We start from the raw sequence: 22,698 nt of genomic DNA, 5'->3' as shown, positions 1-22,698 counted from the left end.
TAAACACATTAGTTTGGAGCGCATATAGTTTTACTTTTTTTTTTTTTTTCGCATTGGTTTATAATGGTTTCCATTACAGATATGTACTGGTCTCTAATAGTATCCACTTGACACAACACACCACCAACAGAAGATTATATCCATTTAATCATTATAGTTTACATTTAAAATCGCTTTACACCATCCCATTGCCTTTGACTGGATAAAGGATAACCCCCCTCCCAGATGCATAAATATTGTAATTTTTCCTTTGTTCCTCATTCTTCTCCTCATGGTGGAGTTCCGGCTTATGTGGGTTCACAGCTAAAGGAGCGATCCAAATGAAGTGATGTAAGAGTCCTGACAGGAATGCCGGCAAAAGCTAATTTGCAAAGTCAGGCTCAATGACATAGAAACAATGGAGTTAAGTGGCTATGAATGGCCAAACCGACCACACAAAACTCTGTGATGTCATGTTGGTATGATGTAGTGTTTGTTTTTACAGGGTGATGCAGTGAAAGCTAAACCAACCTAGAGCACTCTACCTTTTCATCCAACCAAGTCTCATAGATTCATGTTATTTACATTTTAACTTGGCTCTTTGCACGTAAAATGAACACTAGAGGCACTACAACAACAATGACTTTTATTCACTTTCACACAAATCACGAGTAAAACGGCAGGTTATCGGTTATAAACACTTTTCACTCTGTTATTCACACAGTGCTATCCTATGGCATCTAAACACTTTTACTAAAGCGAATGAATTGTAAGCTTAACATTTGCATTACATAACTAACTAAATTTAGAAGCTTGTTCAAATGTGATCAAATTGCACAGTAGTTCAACTGATATAGCATTACACTTGTGGGTACGAGTCCTAAAGAGCACAGGAGTCGACAAGTGAGCAATTGTGTAATCTCACATTTACTTATTATGACACTATTGCAGGGGTGTCCAAACGATTTTTTAATGGGTAATAATTAAAAAAAAAGGCTAGATGCTACTAGATGTCCCCTAATGCATGATTGTTATATTATATGCTTAATATTATGCGAGTTTTAATCACACTTTGTGTTAATAAAGGATATTTCTCTCACCAAGAACACTTGTAATGGAGCAGTGATTTAACATTTTCATACTAAATACCATTTTACCATTATAATTATTCATATTATATTGAGCTTCTTTTACTTTCACTGTCCTTGGATTTTGTGTTTGTTTTTTGTTTTTTTGACGTCCATTCAGTGCCACTGCAAAGCACATACTGTATACTGTAGAACTGTTGGGTATTCTTGTGTTACAAATACAATTGCGCTCCCTGACTCGAAGACTTTATAGATATTACAGTTTCATTTTCTGTAATGCATGATTTTCTGTAAAGCTGCTTTGAAACGATGTGTGTTGTGAAATACGCTATACAAATAAAAAATGACATTTTGTTGGTGCGTATGTGCGAGATGAGTGTGCACAGTACAGGTACAGATGCGCAAGTGTATTGAGCTCTGTCTCATATGTCCTCACTCTTAAGTGGTGCAAGGAAGCCGATTAATTATTTTTCATGTTTTAATGAAACATCAGAATAAACCAATTTACTACAATTAATATAAAAGACATTTCAGGAGAGTGTACTTGGCTCGCACGCTTAATAATAAACTCGTTTCGGCCACTCGCACAATGGCAGCTCTACTCAGTTGTACGATGTGTGGTATCTTGACATTTTAACGATAATGAATACATGGCCAAAGTATCTAACATGATAGAAGTTCTATAACAAATGCATCATTCTTTTCCTGAAATCTGAAATCTTGAAAAAAAAAAAAAAAGTCTGTAATAGGTGGCTGTATGTAATAGTGACACCCAGTGTTCAGAATATGAATTTCTTATAATTAATAGCGGGTCAAATTCCATTCTTTTTCCAATATCTCTCGTGGGCCGCATCAGAGCATTCAGTCAGGTTTAAGTCAAGGAATTTTTATTTTCTATAGCGCTTTTCACAATATACATAGTTGCAAAACGGCTTTGCAGAAAACAATACTGTAATGTCTGTGAAAGCCCCATCGAGCAGTTTCATTTAAAAACTTCATTTAAAATCATACCTTCATTTTTTTGTCTTTAGGCCCCCAGTAAGAAAGCCAATGGCAAAGGCGACTGTAGCAAGGAAGGACAAACTCCATAAGATGTTAGTTAGTGGGGGGAAAACCCTTGGGAGAAACCAGGCTCAGCTGGGGGAGCCAGTCCTGCTCTGGTTAGGTAATGTTTAAGTTTACGTCAGGGAGGTAGGTTATGTTGATTTAAAACTCAATAGAGCATTGACCTTAAAAATCTTAATCTGTTTGGGAAAACATTTAAATCGATTTTTGAACCACACAGCAGACATTTCACCTCAGACCTGCTGTGATATACAGGTGCATCTCAATAAATTAGAATGTCGTGGAAAAGTCCATTTATTTCAGTAATTCAACTCAAATTGCTGATCTGACAGTTGTCCAGAAGACAATCATTGACACCCTTCACAAGGAGGGTAAGCCACAAACATTCATTGCCAAAGAAGCTGGCTGTTCACAGAGTGCTGTATCCAAGCATGTTAACAGAAAGTTGAGTGGAAGGAAAAAGTGTGGAAGAAAAAGATGCACAACCAACCGAGAGAACCGCAGCGTTATGAGGATTGTCAAGCAAAATCGATTCAAGAATTTGGGTGAACTTCACAAGGAATAGACTGAGGCTGGGGTCAAGGCATCAAGAGCCACCACACACAGACGTGTCAAGGAATTTGGCTACAGTTGTTGTATTCCTCTTGTTAAGCCACTCCTGAACCACAGACAACGTCAGAGGCGTCTTACCTGGGCTAAGGAGAAGAAGAACTGGACTGTTGCCCAGTGGTCCAAAGTCCTCTTTTCAGATGAGAGCAAGTTCTGAATTTCATTTGGAAACCAAGGTCCTAGAGTCTGGAGGAAGGGTGGAGAAGCTCATAGCCCAAGTTGCTTGAAGTCCAGTGTTAAGTTTCCACAGTCTGTGATGATTTGGGGTGCAATGTCATCTGCTGGTGTTGGTCCATTGTGTTTTTTGAAAACCAAAGTCACTGCACCCGTTTACCAAGAAATTTTGGAGCACTTCATGCTTCCTTCTGCTGACCAGCTTTTTAAAGATGCTGATTTCATTTTGCAGCAGGATTTGGCACCTGCCCACACTGCCAAAAGCACCAAAAGTTGGTTAAATGACCATGGTGTTGGTGTGCTTGACTGGCCAGCAAACTCACCAGACCTGAACCCCATAGAGAATCTATGGGGTATTGTCAAGAGGAAAATGAGAAACAAGAGACCAAAAAATGCAGATGAGCTGAAGGCCACTGTCAAAGAAACCTGGGCTTCCATACCACCTCAGCAGTGCCACAAACTGATCACCTCCATGCCACGCCGAATTGAGGCAGTAATTAAAGCAAAAGGAGCCCCTACCAAGTATTGAGTACATATACACTAAATGAACATACTTTCCAGAAGGCCAACAATTCACTAAAAATGTTTTTTTTATTGGTCTTATGATGTATTCTAATTTTTTGAGATAGTGAATTGGTGGGTTTTTGTTAAATGTGAGCCAAAATCATCACAATTAAAAGAACCAAAGACTTAAACTACTTCAGTCTGTGTGCATTGAATTTATTTAATACACAAGTTTCACAGTTTGAGTTGAATTACTGAAATAAATGAACTTTTCCACGACATTCTAATTTATTGAGATGCACCTGTATGTATAAACCACAAAATATCATTATTCAAAAAGGTTGCCACTGTCAAGTAATTTTCATGAGATCAGACTTTTTTCATCATTATAGTTGTTTTCCAAAGAGAGACTGCTAAAAAAATAAAATTTGTATAAATGTGATCTGCTCAGGTGAACACGACTGACTCGTGACACGAGCGTATGTAAGTGTTTTTTATAATCCAGCTTTTGTTGTTACTGAAACATTGTTTGAAAATAAATGCTAACGTCCCACAACCTTTTGTTGGTTACCAGCCAACCCATCTGCATCCACCCATAATCAGTGTTGGGTAATGTTACTTTTAAAAGTAACTCGTTAGAATATTGCATTACTCCTTAAAAAAGTAACATAATTCATTATAAAGTAAATTTGTATGGAAAGTAAAGTGTTATGTTACTTTTGCATTATTTTTGCATTACCTTTTTCTCACAGTCACTTTCTCTTCTGTTATGCTGTACATTCCATACAAGTAAGCCATGCATTGCATACAAGAGACATTACAGGTCATACAAACTACTGTACAACACTCATGTCAGAACAGCAGTAAACAAACAGATATTTAGAAAGTAGGTCTTAACGTCATATTTATAATGAAGTATCAATAACATGAATATGCATGATTTGTTTTTCCATCAACATGGCAGCCAATATGAATAATGAAGAATAACCATTGTCTTACCTAAAGCAGCAAAGTCCAACACTTGAACCTGCATCATACGTCATCATATGCAGTGCCTATTGACAATGTCAGAGTCAACTTAAGATGTTTTTCAAAAGTCAGGATAAAATTCAGGAGGGAGTGCCAGCCTAACATGTTCAAGGAATGTGTCTGATAATAAAAGATATTTTTCACTTAAATCATCTCAGTGCGTGCTTGTTTTGAGTTGATCCACGGTGCGTACAGACGCCACAATTTCAAAGGTGCATTTTGATACAACTTGAATTAAATCGTTTTTAATGCTACCAAAATATTATAAAAATGGTTTGTTTAACAAATCAAACTACTTGTTTATTATAAAACAAAAATGTAGAATCTTTTTAGAAACTACGACATTTTCTCTGCGTACACAATCGATGTAGCACATTGCTCGGAGCCACTGATCCAGAGTCAGCTTTTCTCATCCCATTCTCCCAGTTACAGGGGAGCTGTAACACAGAGCAGTTCAGCTGCATAAGTCAGTGAATTGAGCGAGTATTTCAGCCTGTGTATCATGTCATGGCCAGTGGAAGACTAGTCTTATAATCCCTCTGCCTATCTGATTTTTAATGCAGTTTGTATTAACACATGAATCAATTGTGTTTCACTCAACCGAATGTTGACCTCATTTTACTCTAAAACACGAAATGCGAGTTAGCGAGTTGATTGACAAGCAATGTCTGTATCTAAAAGGTGATTGGCTCTTTTACCTGCAAAGCAGGACTTCCTTTCTACATCCATTGACTGTTGGGTGCTAGAGCTTCTGGGTTGGGCGTTCCAATTTCTCCCATTTTTTTAAATAAAAGTGACTCGTCTCAGATACTATGGTCTAAAATAAAAAAATATTGCATTACTTTACTCGTTACTCGAAAAAAGGAATCTGATTACATAACACGTTACTTTTACCACATTACCCACAACACTGCCCATAATTTGAACCTACAATGGCAAACCGAACGAGATAAATGTTTATTATAAATAATTTGAGTTCATTCAATTGCAAAATGTTTCTATAAGAATTGGCTATTTTACCCAATATGCATGTGTGTGTGTGTGTGTGTGTGTGTGTGTGTGTGTGTGTGTGTGTGTGGGCAGGTTTGGGTGATTTTCAAGGAAAAATTTTTAGGTTACAAACTGGTAATTACAAGGGTATTATGCCATAAATGTGGTTTATGAGGACATTTCTAATGCCTTCATAATTCAAATAACTTAAAAAACATACTAAACTATGTTTTTTTGAAAATGTAAGGTACAAGTTAAGAATGTTATGTATTACTTTACTCATTGAGTAACTGCTATGCTAATTTTAACGGCAATCTTTTGTTATGGTGGTTTTTAAAGAGGTGATATCATGAGGAATAACATTTTGACACATTAGTCATTGTACTATAAAAACATACTGTAAGTTTCAGAACTCAAAACTTCCTTCTCACTGCAAATATATAATTCTATATAATTCTATCTGCATTTGACTAGTTCCAAAATGACAAAAAAGCACCATAACAGTAGTGTAGACAATTCGAAAAACTTCCTTTGGGACAAAGCACCGAGATGGACTACATAAGTCATATGTACTACATAAAGGGCACGTCTACACCACTGATGCCAAATGTCATTGGCTCTTGTGTGTCTTATGACAATTTTCCATGTTTTATTTGAAAGCTATAGCAGAGGGGAAGACTTTTAAAAATAATGACTTAAATGCCATGCTGTATGGCTTCAGAAGACATATTGACTACTTCTAAGACACTTTTATTGTGCTTTTTTTTATTTCGAAGCATGGCCGATCCAGTCCCTATTATAGAGAAAAGTGTGGCCAGTATATTCTTCAGAAAATCCTCTAAAATAAAGAAAGCCATACAAGTTTGGAATTACATGAGGGTGAGTAAATGATAACAGATTTTTTTTTTTTTTTTTTGGTGAACTATCCAGAATTATCCCTTTAAGTAGTAACATTGTGCTACAGTATTTTCTTCAGTCAATATTTCAGTATTTTACCCGTCAGTCTAATAACTTGACAACGACATGAGGGCTGCGAGTGAATTACAAGGCCAAAAGAGTTTTCTGGTCTGATGCAGATTGCTGTTTGCTCAGATACAATCAGACGTTTCTCAATCTTTTATGGCTCGGCATGCACTGAATGCTCATGTTTCTGCCAGTTTCAGCACAGAGAGCACTGAAGCAAACAAAATATCACATGTTTTGCTTGAATATTTATGGTGGCTTTTTTCTGAAGCTGAGGTCAGTAATATTAATGCAGAATGATTTGACTTGATATTGAGTTTTACCCATGGCTTGTTTTTGCATTTATTCCCTGCTCTCTAACAATACAGGTTCAATTCCACCTCAACTCGACCAAAATATGAAATAATGATTCAGATCACAGCAGGAGGTTCCTCTTCGATGTGTCACTCTCAAAATATTTTGACAAAAAAGTGTGACTTTTCATGACAAAGATGACAAATTATTTAAGAATTCACATATAAAAGGCATTATTCTACAACCTATTTTTTTAATAAGATAAAAAATTATATTATAGTATTGTTAATGATATTAATTATATTGTTTTTCACTTTTAAAATAATAATAATTTTCAGGCTACCTTCAAGCCACTTCATGACATTTGCATCTTATTTATTTATTAGCTGTATTTTTATTTAAATCCAAATATTTTCATTTTCTGTTTGTTATATTATTATTAGTTCATTATTTTAATTTGCCAGGTTACTCTTTTAATAATAATAATAATATTTTTATTGTATATTTTTTATTACACATACAAATATATATTTTAAAAGGTTATGTGTATTATATTATTTTTTTATATTATTAAATAAATATTTTAATTTGCCCCCTTCATACAACTATATGACACTTAGTGTTTTTATTATTTATTCTAATTTTACTGTATATATATATATATATATATATATATATATATATATATATATATATATATATATATATAAATTGTATGTTTATTAAATTATTATTTATTAAATATTTTAATTTGCCATGCTACTCTTGACCTCTTCATACCACTTCATGACATTTACATCTAAATTTTTACTGTATTTTGATTTAAAAACAAACATTTTCATTTTCTGTTTATTATATTATTAGTTATTATTAGTTAAATTTTTTAATTTGTCAGGTTACGCTTAACCCCTTCAAGCTACTTTTTTATTAAACAGAAAAATATATATTTTTAAAAAGTTATATTCATTATATTATTTTTTTTTTAATTATTATTAAATATTTTAATTTGCAGGCTACCCATGTCCCTTTCAGACTACTTTTTTTTTATTTTTATTATTATTATTTATTCAAATGTTATTTTATACATTTTTGTGTTTAAAAAAAAATATATATTGTTTGTTTATTAAATTATTATGTATTATTTATTAAATATTTTATTTTGCCAGTCTATTCTTGACTCCTTCACACCACTTCATGACATTTACATCTTATTTAATTATTTACTATATTTCTATTTAAAAATAAATATTTTCATTTTTACTCTTGACTCCTTCATGCCATTTATTATTATTATTATTATTCATTGCATTATATATATATATATATATATTATTAAACAGAAAAATATATACTTTTAAAAGGTTATATTTATTTTATTATTATTTATTTTATTAAACAATATTTTAATTTGCCAGGCTACTCTTGTTGCCTTAATACCACTTCATGACATTTACAGTTTTTTTTTATTTTATTTTTTTTATCTTTAATATTTCATTTGTTTTTTTTATTTCTATTTATTACATTATATGAATTATATATTTATTATTTATTATGTTATTTTGTATTATTATATTGTTTTGCCAGCTTAAGCATTACTGTAAGATCTAAATAGTGTGTAAAAAAATGTGCACAGTTAAAAGATGTTTAAATGTGTTTTTTTCCACTTGGTTACATTGTTTAATGCTCGTGTGAAAGAATTTTATTGGAAAATAAATGGTTTAATGGTATAGTAATTTTTTAAATGTGTGATTCATGTGTGTTTGAGATGTTATTGTCACCATCTTAAAAATCATCTTTTATAAGAATTTGTCAGTAGTGTTTTATTTGTGAAATACAAAAAATTGCAAAAATCTATTTGTCTTTCATGATTAGTAATAACCTCAAGATGTTAATAAACACATGCCATCAGCTTTTATGTGAGAAAACTGAATTGAATTCAAAACTTCAACATTTTTGGAGAGTGACCCAGATAGGGAACTCTCACGTCATAACAACCAATGCAGGTCCATTTCTGAGATGTTTAGTAAATGTTCACAGCTGAGCTTGATTACTTTGTTCATGATTTCAAATTCTTCACATCTTAGCATGCCTTAAATGATTTAACATGTTAAATTATTGATAAAGAGCAAAGTTATTATGAATAACGACTCTGCCCTGGACTGTAGCTGGCTGTTTATAACATCTATCTGTCCATTTAAGAACCAGTTAGAATGTTCATTTCTTATATTTTCATAACTATAACACATTTTATTTTCTTAGAATTTATTACTGAATAATGTAACATCTAACCAGATACCACCACAGCTGCAAGATAAGCTTCATAAACATCTTGATTCCTTTGGGTCACTAAAGTGTGTGTTCATTTGTTTAATGGGCTGGGAATGACTACATTTCCTACCCTAATGCAGATTTTAATACTGTGTAGTGAGCTTTGCTGTTATTGCAATTCCAGCAATCTTCCCTCATGTTCTGATGTGAGGATGTGGCAATTAAAGTCCTTTGATTTAATCGAATTAAGGCCTAGTTTAAGGGATAGTTCACCCACAAATGAAAATTCTGCCATCATTAACTCACCCTCATGCCATCCCAGATGTGTGTGACTTTGTTTCTTCAGCAGAACACAAACACATTTTTAGAAGAATATTTCAGCTCTGTAGGTCCATACAGTGCACGTGAATGGTGGCCAGAACTTTGAAGGTCCAAAAAGCACATAGAAACAGCATAAAAGTAATCCATATGGCTACAGTGATTAAATCCATATTTTCAGGTTAGATGTCCTGCACATTACCCAATATTCCAGACTTTCCTTATTCACCCTACACAGACAAATCCATATCTGTTATTATAATATGTGCTTGTTTCTTACTCAGATGGCTACACCACAGATGATATTGAGTTTTACTGGCGAGGTGGAAACCATGCAGTAACAGGAGTTGAGAGGATAGAGCTGCCACAGTTCTCCATCGTCGACTACAAACTCATCTCCAAGAATGTGGTATTCTCTACAGGTAAAAGCACTTCTGGACACTTACGGTGATGGTTCTCTTAGCTACAAAGCCAAGTCTAAGGGGGCAAATTCATGAAACAGTTGTGCCACTGTTGTGCTAACATGATCACACGTTACTGGTGTTCTGGTACCCTGACATCAACCCGTTCTGCCAAGTTACTGACAAGTGGTATCTGCCATCAGACATGTTCACATCAACTGATTGCGTTGCTTCAACAGCCTCAGAGACACAGGTTCTGGAAAACCAGGAATTAATCGCATTCACATTAACAATGATGAGTGCAATTTGGAGGTTGCACTTTCATTCTAAGATTACATATGTCCTCCCTTGATGTTTAGATTTAGGGTTGGGGGTAGTGTTAATAAAATAGGCATTTCTCATCACTCTATTACTGTATTTACAACTAAAAAACAACTTGCTTTACAACTCGCCTGTGGTGCCACTCTATGGACATTTGAACTGTGGATATCAGTTCAAAAACTTCGCCCATTGAGGAAAGTAGTTTGAATTTCGATAAGCACTGACCGATTTTAGCTGAAGAACTTTCGACCTACTGTCAGTGAATTTACAATGAGATTAGTGTGGTTGTGCAGAGTATTTTAGCGCAAAAACTTGTCTTACTTACTAACCACCCTTAATCCAGTTTACCCAGCCACTGTCTGTGTTAGTTGTAGCACAGTTACATGCATATTGATGTTACATCATTATCTTCCCTGCTAAAAGACCTGTTTAATAATCATGTAGTTCCCATGCGTTTTATAGTTTACACCGTATTCACAAAAGTCAATGCTTTTTACATGGTGCAATTACTGTTGCACTATTAACCCTTGTGCGTCAATAAAAAAAAAGTTACTCAGAGGTCCTTAGAGGACAAAAATATCTGTGTCAAAAAACTGCCATAATAATATTATATATTTAATGTATATTAATTTTCCACTTTCAACGAGTTAATTTTTTTAACCAACATCAGTTCTGATCATGACTACCAAATATTCATTCATTTTCAGGATTTTAACCCCTTAAATATTGGTTTGTTTACATAATGCCACTGTTGTTTTTTACACACACAAACATACACACACACACACACATACACACACACACACACACACACACACACACACATGTTGGTGCAGCTATCATTATGAGGACTCTCCATAGACATAATGATTTTTATACTGTACAAACTATAGATTCTATCCCATAACCCTAACCATACCCCTAAACCTAACCCTCACAAAAAACTTTCTGCATTTTTACATTTTCAATAAAACATAGTTTAGTATGTTTTTTAAGCAATTTAAATTATGGGGACACTAGACATGTCCTCATAAACCACATTTATAGCATAATACCCTTGTAATTACCAGTTTGTAACCTAAAAAAAGTCCTCATAAATCACTTAAACCTTCCCACAAATTTCTCAATACACACATACAAAACACACTCTGACATCCATACCAACACACCCACACAATTTTAGCTGCATCATTTATTCAATTGGTCTGCAGTGCTCTATAATACAGCAAACAGAAAATAGGCAAAAAGCATGTATTTGCTCCATAGGCTAAACATGAGAAAAATGGCACCATCTGGTGAAAAATATTAAAAAATATAAATGTTGAAGCCAGGGCTCCGGAATGAAAGCATAACATCATAGAATTAATGATATTATGCTTTAATGGCACTGTGATCAAATATTGCAGTTTTAATGGGTTTCAATGGGGACATTTTTGTCCTGAAGGTCCTGAGTGTAACTATTTTGTGTACACAGTGTATTATAGATGTATTATAGGAACTGAGGTTGAAATATAAAAAATTCCCCCAAAAATACACACCTTTGGCAAAGTGTATGCCGTTGGCATTAACACAGCCAAAATGATATATATATATATATAAGACAAAAATGTCCCGAATGTCGCACAAGGGTTAAAGCCCACAGAAAGCAGGCAAAAAATGGAATGTAATTACAAAAATATGATTTTGTGCACTTTCTTTGTAATATGGAAGCAGTAATTCATCAGTATTATGATCAAAAAATGGAGAAAAGCATTAAAACCACCAGTTTTAATATATCTAGATGTGTTGTGTAATTAAGTGCATAAGTGTAGACGAACACATTTTAAAGAGGCAATTTACAAAATAGAAAAAAAACTGGCCCGCAAGATATGAGTGTGTGCATGCTTACTTCCGGTCATATGCACGCTCATTGAAAATGAAAGAGATCAGGTCGCGTTATATAGTGTAAATAGTGTTAAATTTGTGGGTAACACATTACAAAAAGGTTCTATATGTTAACGTTAGTTAACCCCTAATACTCTTGTAGTGAGAATCACCCTGGCAACAATTGAAATGAACTGGGCCTCACACAAGACACCAAAATATGTGGTGATTTTTGATCACACTTCATTTAAGGTGTATGTGTGTGTGATTATTAATATCAGACAGCCTCTCCCTCCATCCTCGGGGCACCAGCTAAGGAGTTTCACCTTAACAGTACAAGAATTAGGGGCCTGGGTAGCTCAGTGGTAAAAGACACTGGCTACCACCCTTGGAGTTCAATAGTTCGAATCCCAGGGCATGCTGAGTGACTCCAGCCATTCTCGGTGGGGCGCGTGGTGAGTTGAGCGTGGATGCCGCAGTGGATGGTGTGAAGCCTCCGCACGATCTATGTCTCCATGGCAACGCGCTCAACAAGCCATGTGATAAGATGTGCAGGTTGACTGTCTCAGATGCGGAGGCAGCTGGGATTCATCCTCCACCACCCAGATTGAGGCAAATCACTACGCGACCACGAGGACTTAAAAGCGCATTGGGAATTGGACATTCCAAATTGGGTGAAAAAGAAAAAAAAAAAATAAAAAACAGTAAAAGAATTATCCAGATGGACCAATTAATAAATTAGAAATATGTAAATTGGAGGGAGCTGGTCATCTGATTAATCTGAAGGATTCATAAGTTTAGCTTAACCCTTTAGAGCTCTTCTGTATCATCAACATGAGGGACACACAGTTGTAATAAAATGAGTTTTATTTGCAAAAAGATAAACAAGAATAACTAACAAAAACTACAAAATGGTACTAATATGCTAAAAGATCAAATAAACTATTAGGTAAATCATGTGCAAAGGATGCAAAGATGCAAGTGGTTGAATTGGATGTAGCAATGGCAAAGTATGACTATTATCTTATGAAAGATAATTTACTCTTTCCCTGTTAATTAATAAGGTGAAAACCTTATTCCTAATTAAACAAATGATGCAAAGATTATTTGCAAAACATTTGATACACAGGTTTTGCAATCTAAAGAACATTAAAAAATCATAAACTGATAGTATACACTAATGCCAAGGTCTCTGGAAAGAGGTTTAGTAGTGATATTTACGTTCTCCTTGAGTTCGGTGATAGTGACGTCTTCCACTGGGGCTCAGGGCCACGTTACAGTGGAGAAGAATCTGGATTCTGTTTTAACAGCCTTGGACATGAAGGAGCTGAGGAATGCTGATCTCGTTGAAGCACCAAGAGGGTTCTTGCAATCTGGAACATGCAGATACATAGCCCTTATGTCGCTGCATGATTCATCATCTGGAACGAAACTTGAAGAGAAGGTTTGATCGTGTAAAAGAGGACGCGAGAAGCAGTTTTTCCTTTTCCAGGTGACTCTTTTATTTCCCCTTTTCCTCGACAACACTTTATAGTTACTTCCGTCCACTCCAACCACACTAACACACACACACTGCTTCTACAAACAACTTCTATTCAGGAATGGTCACCCTGGCTCAGCTCTGTCATCTCCAGTCTCCCCTCTGAGCGTTGTGTCGCTCTCTTTATGCCGCTCTCCCCGTGCTCACTGAAATTAGAGACAGGTGTTAGACATAATTTAGCTCAGGAGTAAGCGCCCTTACCGCTTTCTCTCTCCGGAGAGATGCTTGACCACGCCCCCGCTGCCACAGATCGCCAGAGCTAAACCTTGTCGCTGTAATTATATCCCTGGTATAGGGATACTGAACTTGGCATTGCAATAGTCTCTTGTAGTGAGACTTTGTACTTGGTCGATCTTCTCTTGGATGGAGACTAAGAACGTTGGGTGATCTGTTATCCTCTCTCTCATTTAGTGAGACTTAGCACGTTAGTTGGTTTGTATTCTGTTACATCTCCTACCACTCAGGCCAGAGATTCAGAATGTTCATTATTATTCTGTTATTGCTCTCAAACTCGAACAGCCTGGAACTCAGAACGGAGAAGTGTTATAGAAGTGTATCCTGTTAATGACCCTCTAGATGGGGACTCAGGACGTTGATTATTATTCTGTTATTGCTCCCAAACTCAAACAGCTGGGAACTCAGAACAAAGGTGTGATCATCCAGAGGATAGTGTTATACCTTCCTGATGAGGAGGAGATTTCAATTTGGCGCCTTCCTGTTTCAGGGTCATGATTGGCTGCTGAGATTGGAGGGGGGTCCACACAGTGTGGCTCACCCTCCTTTCTCTGTGTGGAACATTTGCATATTTTAAAGTATATAGTTAGAACAATGTCTATAAAGTCTAATCTATGCATTGTCCCTTCCCAAACCTCTTCTAAAAATACTCTTGGCATTTTTCTGAAGATATAGAGACCAAACGTGAGTTGATGTGTTGCAGTTGGTGTCCATGTTAGGAATAAAAGTTTTGGCTTCTTTGTTTCAGCTTTTTCCACATGGTAATTTAATGCTGCTTCAAGAGGTCTTGAAGATATTTATGGTCTTTATCTCAACTCTAGACTTGGGCAAACCTTTGGATGGGGGGTGTGAGAGGTTGCTAAGAAACCACTCATGGACCAATTAGAAGTCTTTTCCAATGTGTTGGAAGGTCTTTCCTGCCTTGTTAAGTGTGTCTGACAGTTGTCCGAGAAGCTTATCTGATGGCTGTGCTTGATATTTGTTTGTGTTGGTCCTGCCATGATCCAATCAAAATTGAGCAACTTTTCTTTGCCTTGGAAGTTAGAGAGGAACTCTGCCTTAAACTGGCTCATGGAATGTCTTCTGGTCCGATGGTTCACCACACTCTGGTGCTTATACTTACTGTACAGTCACATTCGTGAGAATGAGAGCTTTCATTTGATAAATGACTTGTCCATTTAGGTGCTATGTGAAATTTTTTTATATTCATATAAATATTTCTACCCCATTACCTCTAGGGGCGCCTAATTTTCAACGGGAATGTTTTGAGGCCTTATTTTGTTCTTTTAAGTAACATAAATGCAGAAGTGATGATTATCTCTGAAAAGTTCAGATTCTAAGCTATCAAAAGATACCTCATATGCCTGACTTATGTATACAGTGACTTTTACGTTTTGAGCGTAATATTTTTTCACGATGTAGCTCCCCCTTTGGACCCGCGGCAGGTCCATAGAGTTTATGGGGTTAATATATGCAATAGCTAATGTAAAATAATCTTGTTCAGTGTTAATGTCTACGTATACTAATAATTTTTTTTTACATTTCAAGTTGTAGGAATTAACATTGGGTAATATATTATAAAAGAACAGTAATTAACCATAAACAATAGTATATTTAAATGAAACATTAACTTAGATTAATTCTGTAAAATAAAAAATAAAAAATTGTCATTGTTAGTTCATTATACCGAATGTATTAATCAATGTTTATGAATTGAACCTTAATGGAAAGTGTTGCCTATGTGTCATCAGAAGTGAAGTGTTTACAGAAATTGCAACTAAATATTATAAAGTGATTTTCATTGAGAGATTCTGTTAACACCTTGCCATTTTTAGCGGTCCCTGGACCGGTACCCGGTGAAACTGGAAGTGGCTATGCCCACACTCACTAAACCGCAAAACAAACATGGCCATCATATGCAACTAGCCGATTGCACCGTGCAAACTGAAATTTTTATTTCATGGGCTTGTTTGTGCCGTTGCCTCATTAAATAAATCGGGTGCTTAACGCAAACAACACATGCAAATATACGACACTATCCGCGGCCACAATTTATTCTTAGTGAATTTCCCCTGAGAAACCTAACTGCCCTATTTACTATCAAACTTTGAGGTTGACACCCCTCCCCCTCATGCACATATGAAGAGCTCAGTTTCTGCTTCAGTAGGTATCAGAGACAAATGAGAGCAACTCACTGATGGAGGAGCCCCACACAGGTAATGAAAGACTGCTTGCAGAATTTTATGATAGTTATTAAAGTAATTAGAATTATGAGTCCCTCAATTGTTCTGAGTGGCAAAGCTGGATCTCAACATCATTGAGCAACTGTAGGGAAGAATTCAAAAGTGCAGAGCATGCAAAAAAATGTACAGTACCGGGAGGCTTTTTCTCAAGAACAGTGGACAACGTCACTGCCCAGGACAAACAAAGGACACACATAGCTACAGCAAAAACGTCTACAAACCGAAAATATATGCACATTCTGATATTATTTTGTCTTGTTGTAAAATATTATTAATATTAAAAAGGGATCATGTCATGAGGAATCAAATTTTCCTTGATATTTTGACATATAAGAAGTCATTTCAGAGCTTAAAACTTCCTCTCCATTGCAAAAAGAGCATTTATTGAAACAAAGCTGCAAAAATGCGTTTTTCTCTACTTCCGTGGTTTTCTTAAGTCACTTGATGGCTCATTAATTCATGATGGTTTGGACAACATTGTAACCCTGGCCCCGCCCAGAGTTGCAACAGAGAGAAAACAGGACAAATAGGCCTAGTGGCCTACCTGAACACTAAAGGGGACTAACACAAGACACCTTCTTGTGCCTACTCTTGAATATTTAGAATTATTTTATATATATAAACATGCTCTTGCGTTCTTGCACCTATCTCTGCTATTTTCTAATAGTTGGTTTATGTAAACTTACACTAGATGGCCATCTTTGATCGTTTTGATGTGTTTCTGGCCAATGTGCACTGCGTTTAAAGAGCGGAACAAGTTAAACTTCTAGAGATGTGTCTCATCCTGCTTCATTTCACTGCTGCTGCTGGCTGAGAGAACCACGTCCCATCCTGTGTTTCACTGACTTTGTTGCTATTGTTATTTCGCGTTGTATGTTCGATGTGCGCAAATACTGAAATATAGCTTTGTTGTCGTGGAGCTGTTTCATTCTCTCTTCTGAATGAGTTTCAAACAAATATGGCTGTATTCGAGGGGTTGTACAATGTTGGCCAATCATTCCAGTGGGCGTGTGCCATTTACATTGAGGTCTTAAAGGGGAAAAGAGACAAAAACTGAGTATTTCAGTCCGAGGGCCAGAGACAGGGTTTTAAAATAATCATATATAACTAAATTATTTAAAAATAGTTTTTGGTGCAAAAAACATTACTAGAATTCTAAGTGGACCTCAGCATATAATCAAATTTCATGACTCCTTTAAAAAGCAAAAAAACTAATCTGTTGTCCATCAAATCAGTCAGGTGGTGTAACTTAAAATGTAGGTTGCCATTTTAATGTCCTGTGAAAAAATAAAGTATAAAAGAGGAAAGGACCCCTTTAGAACCTCATGATTATGTGTAAAGTATAAAGGCAGATTTTGTTTCAGTCATATGGTGTAATCCTGAGAAAACTTAATGTAAATGTAATTTGGGGCATTCCTTCATTCCTTCAAAATACAGGGTGGTGTCAATGCAAATAGAGAAATTAGCTCCCGCAAAATGATTTATTAAGCCTGAAAGTCATTACGGAATTGAAAATTACAAGAGGTATTTAATACGATTGAAAGACAAGTATTAATTTTATTCGGGTTGCGCACCATGGCTGCTGTTATTGTACTCACACTAGGTCCGGTTGCCTTGTACCGTGCCTAAGCACGATTGTCCCCATTCCCCCGCTGGCCTGCACTCACATTGCACTTAACGTTCCAGGCCTCAGCACGCTTACATCATTACGATGCGACTTTTTGTTTTGAAGAAAACAGGAAGAAAAGTGCTCTCGCAGAGCACAATGGAGTCCATCATTGTAACGTTACTTACTCTGTGGCTTATTTTGAGTCATTTGGGGCACAGTGACACACGGCCCTCTCACATGCCTAATTGTCGACAGCATCGTACCACTGGTATTTATCCTCTTCGTCCGACGAGCTGCCAGATTTACTGTGTGCATTCCGTACCTTCAGATACTGAACCCGCAGTTTTTTCAGCATGTCACATCATTGCTCAATGGTTCTTTGGTATCCACGAGCACGAAAATAGTCACAAATTTTACCAAATATCTTGTGTATTCTTGTGTGTTGTATCCAGTTGTTCCTGTATAATCTCAAAATTATAATTTCCAGTAAACACTGCACCTGCACCATAGACCAAAGTGATCCCTTTGCCCAGTCGCATCATTGACGTCATGTTTCAAGTTCCGTGCTCGGTCACGGTTAACGATCACACTAGATGCGTACCTTGCCTGAGACAACTGAACCGTGCCCGAGCCCATCTCTTGAAGCAGGCCAAGGCACGGTTCAGCGTACCCGAGTAATCACACTAGTCAAATGAACTGGGCTTTGGGGGTCAAACGTGCCGGGCACGGTACAGATTGCCTAGTGTGAGTACACCCTAAGAAAAATTATCTTTTGTTCAAACTTCACAGTCACACTGCACTTATATGGCACAAAAAAAAAAAAATGGATGTCCTTCAAGGGGGAAAAAAAAAATACAGTTGTAATATTCAAGTTATAATATTCAAACTAATTTCATATCGAGCTATGGCTAAAAAGAAATAAACAAAAAATAAGCTATGCCCATTTACCTTTCTTTGACATGTGCTTTTTAACCGTTTTCCTTCTCAGGTTCCGTCCTCTTCCCTGGGTGTCTGCCCCAAATCCCCTTATTCTTGGTTGCTCTGCAGAAAAATTTGATGTGTGGTTGTGGTTGGATTAACGATTCCTCGATCCCCCTTCTCAGATCACCCAATTTGGTTGTCAGAGCAGATACGCCGTTGACCATTTTTGCATTATGTGCAGCTATGGCCTGAGTGTTGCGCCTAATCCCTCACAGCAAGGATTATGCTGTTCGCACCTCCTGTGCGATGGAGGACAATCCACCTTCAAGAGCTGTAGACTGGTGTTGTTGCTCTTTTAACAACTATTTATCAATGTCCATGTCATGAACTGCTGAGCTTGGTAAAAAGGAGGTCGGGACTTCGGATGGAGATGCTTTTAAAAAAACAGAATTATAAAAGAAGAACAATATTAAAATCAAAATGCTGGCGCTGAAACACATTACAAGTTAAAGTAATTTTCCTCTAAAATAAAAACATGTTTTGCATGTTTGAAGTCACTTACCTTCTACTACCAATTCAAGGGTATCGTACCCCAGAATCCCGATCAGCTGCTCATCACAAAAAGTGAGCTGCACCTGTTGCTCAATGCCGGGTACTCTTCTACTGACCCTCCTCCTGTTTTTTTTTTTTTTTTTTTTTTTTTTTGCAGAGGTTTTATTATACTGTATGCAACTTTTTATTTAGTTCTTCTTCATATGTCTTGCCACCTTCTCTTAACTTCCGCAGTTGTTCTTTTCATTTTTCACACTGCATTGACTTTATTTGTAATTTTGTCCCTTATTGTATTTTTCTGTGTAAAATATAGATGTTTTTTTTCTGTAATCTCCGATGTGCTCATTCGCCTCTTTGTCTAAGGTCTCTAACTCTGCCGTTTCAAAATGTCATTTTCCGTTTACGGTTACTATTTGTTGCCTCCAAACCTGCCATGGCATTTGCTACAATTACCACATGCAAAATACCCCTTAAAATATGGATGTGTCTAAATTATTTGCAGTGTGGCTATTTGCCCAGTTATTGTTAGTAAATCACCCGCAATACATCCACGATGCGCACACGCAATTTGAAAGTTCGCACAAGCAAATTAACACATTGTTTGAGATCTTAGTAAATTTAGCCGTTATTCTCCCATTGCGGGGCCAAGATGTAGGTCAATCTCTATACAGTATGTACAGTGAGGTTTTATATGGCTACAACCAAAAAAAGAGAGATGTTGATGGGTTTGGATAAGTCAGGGGTTATATGACAGTGGTCATGTGAGCAAAATGTCAAATGAATAGTCAATGAATTCCAAAGGCGGTCTAAGATTCATGCATTCCTTCTCTTCGCCACACACATTTCTCTTGTCCAGACTTTCACATCGTATGGAGTCTTCCTCTCCTGCTGTCACTATGTTAAAGCATGCATTAACGACAAACTGTGTCTGACCCTCAGTAGAGTGGATACCAACCTGTGGGACAAGCACAAACATATCGCTGGGGTTTCAGTATATCAAACACAGCTGAAACCCTATTTCCATTTAAATGCACCAAAGTGACTTTCATTACATTGATCTTAAAGGACAATGATTTGTTGGCAAATAGGAAGATGTCCTTTTTTCTCAGCATGCCTCCCTTCAAGCATATGTATGGGATGCAACATTTAACATGTTTTTATATCCATCTCCTTGCATTCACAATGTGTGCACAGCATATGGCAAAATGCATTACATGAAAATGTAACATCACACCGATTCAATGGACTGTAACTTCTTTTAGATGTTCAGAAATGGTCCCAAACATGTCTTTACTTGAATTCTAGCCAGTAAAAAGCAACTTGACACCAAAATCTGCCAGATTAGGTTGTTTAAGATACAACTACATCACATTAGACTGCATATGTTCAAGCATGGCTTTCATCGTATCAGCTTCAAGAAAGTTACCATGTTCATATGTGAATATTTCATATGGTCTAGGCTCAGGGTTTGATGCCTGTATTCTATGTAATCACCTAAGCATTCATACATAAAGTGTACACTAGGGATGTGACGGTATCACAGTATACCTCGATTTTATGACGATATTGCATAAATAAAAAGGTAGTTTTTTTTTCAGAACTTTTCTAAAATCCAAATAATTCAGTTCAGACATACACTATATTGCCAAAAGTATTCGCTCACCCATCCAAATAATTGAATTCAGGTGTTCCAATCACTTCCATGGCCACAGATGTATAAAATGAAACACCTAGGCATGCAGACTGCTTCTACAAACATTTGTGAAAGAATGGGCCGCTCTCAGGAGCTCAGTGAATTCCAGCGTGGTACTGTGATTGATAGGATGCCACCTGTGCAACAAGTCCAGTCGTGAAATTTCCTCGCTACTAAATATTCCACAGTCAACTGTCAGTGGTATTATAACAAAGTGGAAGTGACTGGGAATGACAGCAACTCAGCCACGAAGTGGTAGGCCACGTAAAATGACAGAGCGGGGTCAGCGGATGCTGATGCGCATAGTGCGCAGAGGTCGCCAACTTTCTGCAGAGTCAATCGCTACAGACCTCCAAAGTTCATGTGGCCTTCAGATTAGCTCAAGAACAGTGCATAGAGAGCTTCATGGAATGGGTTTCCATGGCCGAGCAGCTGCATCCAAGCCATACATCACCAAGTGCAATGCAAAGCGTCGGATGCAGTGGTGTAAAGCACGCCGCCACTGGACTCTAGAGCAGTGGAGACGCGTTCTCTGGAGTGACGAATCACGCTTCTCCATCTGGCAATCTGATGGACGAGTCTGGGTTTGGTGGTTGCCATGAGAACGGTACTTGTCTGACTGCATTGTGCCAACTGTGAAGTTTGGTGGAGGGGGGATTATGGTGTGGGGTTGTTTTTCAGGAGCTGGGCTTGGCCCCTTAGTTCCAGTGAAAGGAACTCTGAATGCTTCAGCATACCAAGAGATTTTGGACAATTCCATGCTCCCAACTTTGTGGGAACAGTTTGGGGATGACCCCTTCCTGTTCCAACATGACTGCGCACCAGTGCACAAAGCAAGGTCCATAAAGACATGGATGAGCGAGTTTGGTGTGAAAACACTTGACTGGCCTGCACAGAGTCCTGACCTCAACCCGATAGAGTACCTTTGGGATGAATTAGAGCGAAGACTGCGAGCCAGGCCTTCTCGTCCAACATCAGTGTCTGACCTAACAAATGCGCTTCTGGAAGAATGGTCAAAAATTCCCATAAACACACTCCTAAACCTTGTGGAAAGCCTTCCCAGAAGAGTTGAAGCTGTTATAGCTGGAAAGGGTGGGCCGACGTCATATTAAACCCTATGGATTAAGAATGGGATTTCACTTAAGTTCATATGCGTCTAAAGGCAGATGAGCGAATACTTTTGACAATATAGTGTAATCGGCAACATTTACACACCATCATATAAACTTGACGTGATAAAATACATCTCTAAATTGCGACTTCCTTATTTTAACCTCAACCATCCGATACATGCATGTCAAAAGTGATGCACACTGACACGTTGGAGCCTGAACCTTCATTTACCCCACCAAAGCAATTAAACGCTGCAGTGTGGGAATATCATCCCACTCAATTATACAGAGTAAAAAACTCACAAATAAATAAATAAAATAAAATAAAAAACCCTCCTCCCTAGTACTACCTTGTCTAGATTTGCTTCAAGGGGATTGTATGTATGTTTTATTGTGCAGCAGCATGTCTCACATGCTCATCACTGTATGTCTGTGTATGTTCCAGCAGTAGCAAGTCTTCACACTTTCTCTGCAGCATCAGCGTAGCTTATCTAGTCAGCCAAGACCAATATCGGATCAACTGTCATATCCATATTAATAACCTAAACTTATTCCGAAAGGTGTCATGACTGAACTGTATAAAAAAGATTATATAAATCTGTCTTCCAGAGAGTGATCTCATTGCTGGGCTATTTTCATCTAGGTTCCTACCCTCGTCTTTCCCTGAGCTTCAAGCTTAAGAGAAACATTGGCTACTTCATTCTGCAGACCTACATGCCTTCCATCCTGATCACCATCCTGTCCTGGGTATCCTTTTGGATCAACTATGATGCCTCTGCTGCCAGGGTTGCTTTAGGTAGGTTCTGACCTAATGAAAGCTATCTTTATATAAATATTCACTTCTTGCACATCAGTTAAACAGCATTTATTTTGGTTTAAATGGAAGGAAAGCATTCGGGTCATGTTTCACCCCAAAAGTAAAAAAATA

The 22,698-nt window shown here is 37.0% G+C and overlaps 1 protein-coding gene across 2 annotated transcripts in view; it reads left to right on the top strand.

Moving 5' to 3' along the window:
• The window catches only part of LOC127429134 (gamma-aminobutyric acid receptor subunit beta-2-like), a 208,718-nt gene that overhangs the window by 171,597 nt on the left and 14,423 nt on the right, over nucleotides 1–22,698 (top strand). For both annotated transcript variants that reach the window (XM_051677979.1, XM_051677978.1), the window contains exons 6-7: nucleotides 9,566–9,703; nucleotides 22,414–22,566. In XM_051677979.1, the coding sequence (XP_051533939.1) occupies nucleotides 9,566–9,703; nucleotides 22,414–22,566 (291 nt within the window). The remainder of the gene's footprint in view (nucleotides 1–9,565; nucleotides 9,704–22,413; nucleotides 22,567–22,698) is intronic.

This window comes from Myxocyprinus asiaticus, chromosome 38, assembly GCF_019703515.2.
Source record: "Myxocyprinus asiaticus isolate MX2 ecotype Aquarium Trade chromosome 38, UBuf_Myxa_2, whole genome shotgun sequence".
NCBI classification, from domain to species: Eukaryota; Metazoa; Chordata; class Actinopteri; order Cypriniformes; family Catostomidae; genus Myxocyprinus; species Myxocyprinus asiaticus.
The sequence above is the reverse complement of the archived record's forward strand: the minus strand, read 5'-3'. Positions and strand labels throughout refer to the sequence as shown.